We start from the raw sequence: 9,284 nt of genomic DNA on the forward strand, positions 1-9,284 counted from the left end.
TTAGCAACCAGATCAGCATCGAACCTTAAGTAGACTTACTATATGTATGGTGATCATAATTGGGACACATACTCTGGATTTTCAAACTGTGAACGCAACGAAATCGAACATTTTTTTTAAATTAAATATACGATTACATACATACATATGTGTACATTTGTTAATTTTTGTTGTATATGCACTCCAATGATTTCAACTACGATTAATAAGTCTTACAATTTGTAGCCTACATATTTATAGATACATACATATATAAACTCCCTCCAATACAACAACAATTTAATTGATGTTCTTCATGATAAAAACTGCACCCTTTGCTCTTTTACATTCCAGCTTGCTTAATTGTGCTTAAATTATTTATGTACGAGTGTCGCTATGCTAATCTCCTTACTTTATTTTGATGATTTTTTTGTTGTTTTATTTGTTCTTTTTTTTTATTAACTAATTTTTACTACAAGTTTTCATCTTAAATTTCGCTACAGTTAGTTTTTGGGATATACATATATATGTATTTTGCATTTATAATGGTAGATAAGTGTGTGTGTGTGCGAATTTTCTCTACAGCTTAACTTATTATCAGTAGTTTCTTAAATATGTTTGTTTTGGGTTTGTGTAGAATTTGTGTGGAAAATGTAATTTCGTTAATATTACAAAGCCCGGGGGTAACTTGCCGCTGAGTTTAGCAACTGCGAATGCAGGAAAATTCAAAAATAAATAGCGAATAAATGCTGAAAGCAAGAAACGCACTTAAATCCTTAAGTCCTGCCTACCTACCACGCCACAGCATTCCCCCCCACCTCCCTCGGGCGCAGGTGCCACTCTAAATCAAATGCAGGTCGCAACGCTATGCGGGCTCACTTCTTGCTAGGCTCTTTCCGGCTTTTTTTTTTTACTTAGCTTTATTAAGATTGCGTGCTATGAAAACGCCGAATCAGCCGAAGCTGCTGTGTGCGGCGCAACGAAGCATAGGACGTTTGCACTGAGACATTTTCAGCGCTTGAGTGCTTAAACTTTAATGCTTCCACTTCCTTTTTCTACTTCCAACTCACCGCCTTGCATCTTAGAGAGCGCAGCGTATTCTCCACGAGCGTCAGCCGGTTTTCCACCTTCGCAAAGGACGCGCCACTTGTGCGGCTTTTATAGCTGCGCAACTGTTGCATCAATTACTTCATTTTGTGTGTGTGTGTGGGCGTTTTTGAAATGAGGCGTGTTTATTTTTTGTTTTGGAGTAACAATGCATGTATATATGTACGTATGTTTAGGTGCGAATGTGTCTGTGTGTGCTGTGCATGCTTGGCCACAACAGCTTCATCTTCATCTCGTAATTTCACTGAATGCGCGTGTTGCATGCGAACTTCTTGAGGTTGCACCACTAATGCTAATGCACCTTAGGTTGAAGCTGAGGCTGTGGCTGCGGCTGCGGCTTCCGCTTAGGCTGGAACTGTGGCTTTGACTGCAATTATTGTTGCTACTTCCTATTCTATTGCACCTGCTTTCGGCAACCACTGTAGCTGTTGCTCTTGCTGTCTGTTGTTCGGCTGCTTGGCGCAATGACGCTGTCGGCGGCGCTTTATAGCCACTGCTGGTATTGTTGCTTTTACTGCATTTGGTTGTGGCACTTCTTGTTGCCACGGTGAGTAGCGTTGCAGCTGCTGTTGTTGTTGCAAGGAAATGTTGCAAACAGCACGTGAAAATGGTGAAGAGCATACAACAAATGCTACAGTAGAAATTACCGCTATACATGCTGCTCGAATTGTGTTGCATTGCAGCAGGATGTTCACCTGCAAGTAAAAAGAATAAAAAGAAAGAAAGTTAAAATAAGAGATGAGGCAATAAAATGTGCACCCCTGAATAAGTGAGTGAATGTGCATACTCGTATGCAACAACTTTGTTTTTATGTACTCAAGAAATGAATGAATAAAAGTTTGAGTAAGTGAATTGCTCCAAGCAACGATATCCCTGCAATAAAATGAGCTATTTTTGATGTTAACCAATACCAGTCAGTGTTGCCGTTTTAGCCCTTTGGTGGCTAGATTTAGCTACCACATACTTTTTTTGGCCACATAAATTTAAAATTGCCCCTAGCCCTTTTTTTAGCCCTTTGCAGAATTTATTTATACCTGGCATGAAAAAGTTGTGTATACTTAATTCGATCTATTTTTTTTCAGAGATGAATTTTTAAACTAAGAAAGACTGATATATATACATATATGTATTGTATGTGCCTTACGTTTACATACATACATACTGTAAAAGTGTTAGGGCTGTTAACTTATCTATTAACGATTTAACTATAGTTTAAAATAGATAAGTTTACGGCCCTTAATATGCTTAATTTGTTAAATTGCCCATCAAGTCGATTGACCGTGTATGTTCTTGTGGTGTGATTGTACCAGCTGCTGGTGTGACTTCAAAAACTATTTGAAAATTTTATGATTGTACCAGCATGCTGGTGTCGTGAGGGGTGAAATTAGCTCAATTTTCTAAGTAAAAAGTATTTTGGCGTAAATTTCTTGCACTATATGAGTCAAATCCGTGTTTGTGGAAGATTAACTTAACGATATTGCAGTTGTGAATTAAAAAAAAAAAAACAATGTATAACAAAATGCTAGAAAAATTATGAAATTTCGGCTCTAATCATTTTGATCTTTCCTCGACCTCATTTGTAAAGAAATGAAAATGTTTGCATGTATGCTTGTATTATATTAATATTAATATTATATATTAAGTAAAAAATTTTAGCTACCATTTTTAGCCACAACGACTGTTTTTAGCTCTTTTTTAGCCCTTTTTTAAAGGAATTTGGCTACCACTAAAAATGATTCGCGGCAAAACTGATACCAGTTGCTTTTTAGATGAAATGGAAACCTTTAATAAACCCGTCAGCTTCTGCAAAACCTACACTCTGTTTAACTTCTATAGGTAACTCTTTTTTTTACGTCGCCAATATTTGAAGTACTTTTTTGAGGAAAAATTAGACATCGATTTAGATTTAGATATCGATAAACTTCGTTAGCTTGATATGTTTCGCAATCTGGATAAATCGTGTTAGCTCGATATTTCTAGATAACCCGAGCAATTTTAAAGACTATGAATTTGGATTGATCGACACATACTAGTTAGTCGATAAATTTCGGAAATTCGATACATATCTATAACTTGATGAATTAAAAAATACCGATAACTCGACAAAATTCTATAACTCGTTAAATTTCGATGACTATCGTTAAATTTCGATAACTGTGTACATAATTTAATTTATTTAAAGAATCTTATAGTTAGCGCAATAAGATGTCTCATCCTTTACAGTACAACAAGTAATAATTATTACAAAACCAAGAACATACGAGCATAGCAAAGTCTAACAGATTTCTTAATTACATGAAAATATGCATGTTTAAATTAAAAGGTATAGAGGGAAATAGAATTAAATAGTACAGTTACAAAGTTAAGAGGGATGTAGCTTACAATTGCTACAGATAGTCAGTTAAACAAATACATAAATGACCAGACTTGTTAAATGGAAAATTTATATATCTCGAAATATGTATAGAGATAACTGGATAAACATTTCGATAGCGCGATAAACTTTGAAGATTTCGATTCGATACATCAACAAACTTTTATAAACCAGTAAATTTCGATAACTCGATAAATTGAAAGAACTCGATACAATACGATGAATCGATATGTTTCAAAGACACAATAAATATTGATAACTCAGTAAACATTGATAACTTGATAAATTTCATAACCTGACAAATTTCAATAATCCCATACATTTTTTTAACTAGATAGCTATTGGTAAATTTTAACTACTAAGTTTCTGTCTCAATAAATTTCGATAACTCAATAAACATTCATCACTTCGAATAACTCGGTAAGTAAATATGGATAACCCGATGAATTTCGATTATTATAAACTTCGATAACTCGATAAATTTCGATGACTTGATAAATTTCGATAACTAAATTTTTGATGATACATATCGGTGGTCCTCTCTCTAAAAACTCTTACTAACGTGAAATGCCTCATGTCTCTAATCTGTGTCTAATCCTAACGACTTACTATAGTAATACTTACTTAGACAAAGACTAGGGACATGAGCTACTTAACAGTAAAAAGGGATTGTATTTTTTGTTACTGTTTCAAAACTTGCTATACTACATTTTTATACCCGAGCGCACTTGTGCACAAGGGTATATTAATTTTGTTCACATAACGGTTGTTTGTAACAACCAAAACGAATCGAGATAGATATAGACAAATGTATACATAAATGCTCAGAATGAATAGAGAAATCGATTAAGCCATGTCTGTCTGTCCGTCCGTCTGTCCGTCCGTCCGTGTACACGATAACTCGAGCAAAAATTGAGATATCTCAACGAAATTTGGTATGTAGGTTTCCGTTAATCCAAGGTAGGTTGGTATTGAAAATGGGCGAAATCGGACTGAAACCACGCCCACTTCCCATATAACGGTAATTTCCAGAAATACGAGAACTGCGATATTTTAGTAACTACTGAAGATAATTCACTCAAAATTGATATTTACAATAACTTTCAGACGGAAAATAAGAATATTATAAATTTTTGGAAAATGGTCGTAGCCACGCCCACTTATGGTAACATGTGTATATCTTCGTAGCCGCTGCACCAATTTCTTCCAAACTTGGCACAGTTGTTGGCTCTGATAGAGCAAACTAAAATTAAAAATTGAACGATAACCACGCCCACATCTCATATAACGGTAATTTTCGGAAATACGAAAACTGCGATATTTTAGTATCTACTGAAGATTATTCACTCAAAATTTATATTTACAACAATTTTTAGACGAAAAATAAGAGTATTATAAATTTTTGGAAAATGGGCGTAGCCACGCCCACTTATGGTTACATGTGTATATCTTGATAACCGCTGCACCAATCTATTCTAAACTTGGCACAGTTGTTGGCCTTGGTACAGCATACCAAATGGCTGGAAATTTTTAAAATCGGACAATAACCACGCCCACACCCCATATAACGGTAATTTAGAGAAATACAAAATCTTCGACAAATCAGTAAATATTAAAGCTAATTTATTCAAAATTGATGCTTATTCAAAATTGAAACTTAAATATTTCGAAATTTAAGGACGCTAATTTACTCAAAATTGATACACCCCGGCTTACCATCTAGCGGTAGGTTTCGTAAAGGTGAAAAAAACATATATTTAATACTTGCGCCGGGTATTTAATGTTCGGCTCCGCCCGAACTTAGACTTTCTTACTTGTTTAATATAAAATTTGCATAAACTACCAAACTGCGATTTTATTTTTAAATGTTATTAGGCTCTTGTTTATCTAAATTTTCAGGTAATAAAAAAAAGGATTAAATTTAGATGTTATTTGTTGTCGTAGTCTATTATAAAATCACATAACGCTGTTTGCAAGTGGACTACTCAGTTCTTATACATACATATGTTTTCATTTTCGTCCTTCTCTTAAATTTTTAATTTAATATTCTTATTTTCATCATTTTTTATCATTCTACATCTGAACATTTATCTTTATTATGAAGTTTAATTTCAAAAACTAATTAAAACAAAATGCGAAAACAATTAAAATTGAACTGTTTGCAACAACAACTATATACGGATGGTCTGAGTGCTGCTTTCTCGCCCATGCGGCATACCGCGATGCCCCTGATCGGAGGTTCTCGAAGCCCCTTCGGATGGTATGAGATATCCGTACTAGCGCTGATGACTACGCTAAGCACTAGTTCCCTAGATGCCCCTTTCGATTCCATAAGCGCCTTACTTCTATTCGACAGACTTCCCTAACTCTTGTGTGGTGAAAGAGTTGGGCTAAAAATAATTTCGGCTTTTCGTTCAAAAAGGCAGTCGATTGCGACCCTAAGAGGTATAATAAGATCGAAATTTTCTTCTTCTTGGGCACGCCAATTGTTTTTCTTCTGCTATATCAATTGGAAATGGCACACCAACCAGCCGGGCAGAGGCACCTTCGCAATTAAGAGTCCTGACATTCTAGTTGCATACCGTTAAGTCGGGGCCTTCTGAACGTTTGCCGTAGTTGCCACCAAGTTCTCGTTCTATGCTGAAGAAATTTTTAAATACTAGCCGTTTGCTCAAAAACACACAACCGTTTGCAGCTGCACTACAAGGTGAACATACTCTGCTGACTTCTCCCTCTCTTTTTACTGCTTGCCGCCTCTCGCACACGAGTTTCTTACGTTGCTTAGGAGGAGCAAACGAGGACGAAAGAGTAGGCATTGAATATAGTCGAGCAACTGTAACTTTCCATTATGTCTTACCAAATATCAATCGTATGGGCAAAGGAAGTATTTCCTTTTAAATTACAAGTTTTAAGCTAATACACTTTGGAAAAAAATGTTCGATATGTTTTTGCAAACACTCATACACACATATGTACATTGGTGCATATCCATTGCCCGATAAGAGAACATTATTTGTTTAAGTTGTTTCCTAAAGTATCAGCACTTGTAAAAAAATATACAAGCACACTAGGGTGATCCTTAACAATCAACATCCCCTTTATTTTTTTCTACGTACAAAATGAAGCATCCATTAAGATTTAAAATAAATAAAAATAAAATCAGGGGTCACTCACTGCAAGAGTTTGAAAAAAATTATTTTTTTTTTTAAGCAAAAATTTTACAAAATTTTGATTTTGACCAGCTATAACTCAAGCAAGTTTATGATTTTAATATGTGTTCAAATAACTTATCCAATTTATCAGATTTCAAATCAAAATTTGCGAAAAAATTTTTTTATTTTTTTTGAACCGACTTGTTAATTTTTTTTTTGAAATTTGGAATTTTTCGTGGATGTTGTCATTATATGCATATAACAAAATAAAGGCATGCGCCATAAAAAATTTACACGTTGATACTTTTAGGACCACCCCAATACATACATAGTTATTCAGCAGCAACTGCCACGCAAAAAGTTCACAAAGTTACGCACTGCTAAGAAGTTGCACAATGCATACATAGCTTTTCTAAGTAGATATGTATGTATGTAGGTACATACGTATCCACCACTGCTGGCGCCACTCACCTGCTACATCCGTCGCCATGTCAGGCACACCAGCCAACCAACCAACCAACCAACTGGAAGTGGCCGATAAAGTGAATGGCTTTTCGCATTTTTCAACTTCCACCATTATCCCACAGCAAAATGTAGCAGTTTACAAAATTTGTAGCATTAAAATTTGTTGCAGTTGCAATCACTGCATACCCGGTTACTTTTATGTATAGTATTTTTTTTTTGTTTTTTTTTGGAAAATTCTCTATTTGGTGCAGTGTTTTTCTACCTAAAATGCAATCTCAGTGTTTTTCTGTGTCGCTGGCTTCCTGAATTTTATTGTTCGCATTTCGATAACAACTATGTTGCAGCAACTGTTAATTGGGTCACACTTTGGTAGAGTTTCATATAAATTTGTATGTATATACATATGTACGTATACAAAATATCCCAGCGATGAAATTTATGCGTGTGTGTTGGTGTGTACTTAATGTACTGGCAATGTAAAGAAACTTGATTTACTTGTGGACAGGCCTCAGGCTAGGTCAAACACAAAAATAAATAGCCTCCATAATTGGTGTAATAAAAATTACCACTAAACGATGCGTAACTATCACTTCTGAAAATTAGTATCCCAAGTGCATATGGACATCTATGTTTGACTTTAAAAGTTCCTTTTGTATATTTAAATTGACTACACGTAATTATTTTCAAAATTTTATATTGGAGTATCTAAATACTGAAACTAGTACTTATACATTGGAAAGAAGAATGTGAAACAGTTGTGGGTTCGAAGAAATTCCGCATTTCTCCGCAATGGAATTGTTCTCCGACACTTTGGAAAATATGAAATTTTTCCCATTTATTTAGACCTATAGAGGTCACACTCTGCTAGATAAATTATCTACAACATATTCTGCTATGATGCAAAATTGTTTGTTTATTTATTCTAGGTTGGGAGTAAAGAGAGATGTACATTTATATATCGAGCAACTTCCTCCAAGAAGGACACCTGCTTGTATCATCAACAAAAGGTGAATAAGTCGTAGTGATAATAACTTTTCTCAGAATGCACGAATGATGACGTCAGATTCGGGAATTATTGCGTATAGCTGTGCAGCTTTAACGCAATACCCGTAGAATAAACATACTCCAAGCGTAACACTTGGACACCACTGCAGAGCAAAAAGCAGCGTTATAGCTCAGTTATACATACTTTGCACTGCACTGCATAGCATGTATTTTTACGTAGCATTCAAAAACCAACAGACTTCTACATATGTTACGCTGTGCGTTGGCTAACTGCTTACACGAAAAGCTCATTTAACCGATTCTCTATGTGACAACTCTCATGCACTGCTAAGTATGCATAACTGAGCCATAACTCTGCAGACAATGACGCCGCGTGCGACAATTGAGAAAAAAAAGTAAGTGCGCCTGGGCCACGCTTGAGAAGTGAAACTTACGATATCGATAATCGATAACGAAATCGATAAATAATTGATAACTAAATCGATAAAATATCGATAACAAAATCGATAAAAATATCTATAACAAAATTGATAAATAATCGATAACAAAAATCGATAAAAATATCGACAACAACATCGATAAAAATATCGACAACAAAATCGATAAAAATATCGCTAAAAAAATCGATAAGTAATTGATAATAAAATAGATAAATAACCGCTAATCAAATCGATAACAGAAACGATAAATAATCGATAACAACATCGATAACAAAATTGATAAAAATATCGATAACAAATTCGATAAAAATATCGACAACAAAATCGATAACAATATCGGTAACAAAACCAATAACAATATCGATAACAAAACCAATAACAAAATCGTTAAAAATATCGGTTACACAATCGATAACATAATCAAAAAAATATCGATTATTATATCTATAAGTCCCGAAGATATCGATAGCAAAATCTATAAAAGAATTTCGATAACAAAATCGATAAAAATATCGATAACAATCCCGAAAATATCTAAAATCCCAAAATAGTTTCCAGATTGATCTCTATCTATATCCTTTTTCTATAATTACCTTTATTTTAATCTTTCTTCCCTATCTCCATCTTTACTTTTACCGGTATCCTCATTCTCATCTTTTTGTTTTATTCTTTAACCTTTTAAGTTTTGTTAAATTGATACGATGTGCTTACACTCAAGAAGCACTTGTTTCAGCCCCAACCATTTCCGTTGCAATTTCGTTT

At 34.5% G+C, this 9,284-nt stretch overlaps 1 protein-coding gene across 1 annotated transcript; it reads right to left on the reverse strand.

The window, feature by feature from the left end:
• Positions 1-841: 841 nt before the first annotated feature.
• LOC118754213 lies at positions 842-7,189 on the reverse strand. The gene is made up of 2 exons (XM_036489079.1): positions 7,084-7,189; positions 842-1,781 (listed from the first exon to the last, which is right to left on the reverse strand). The coding sequence occupies exons 1-2, from the start codon at positions 7,187-7,189 to the stop codon at positions 1,315-1,317; spliced, it is 573 nt and encodes a 190-aa protein (XP_036344972.1). The 3' UTR covers positions 842-1,314.
• Between the last annotated feature and the right edge of the window lie 2,095 nt (positions 7,190-9,284).

Source organism: Rhagoletis pomonella, unplaced genomic scaffold (genome assembly GCF_013731165.1).
Source record: "Rhagoletis pomonella isolate Grant_MI unplaced genomic scaffold, Rhpom_1.0 Rhpom_scaffold_03555, whole genome shotgun sequence".
NCBI lineage: Eukaryota > Metazoa > Arthropoda > Insecta > Diptera > Tephritidae > Rhagoletis > Rhagoletis pomonella.

Coding starts and splice junctions, on each gene's coding strand:
- LOC118754213 (XM_036489079.1), bottom strand. CDS start 7,189: ATGGTGGAAGTTGAAAAATGCGAAAAGCCATTCACTTTATCGGCCACT. Junction 1,782..7,083: donor CATGGCGACGGATGTAGCAG/GTGAGTGGCGCC, acceptor TTTTACTTGCAG/GTGAACATCCTGCTGCAATG.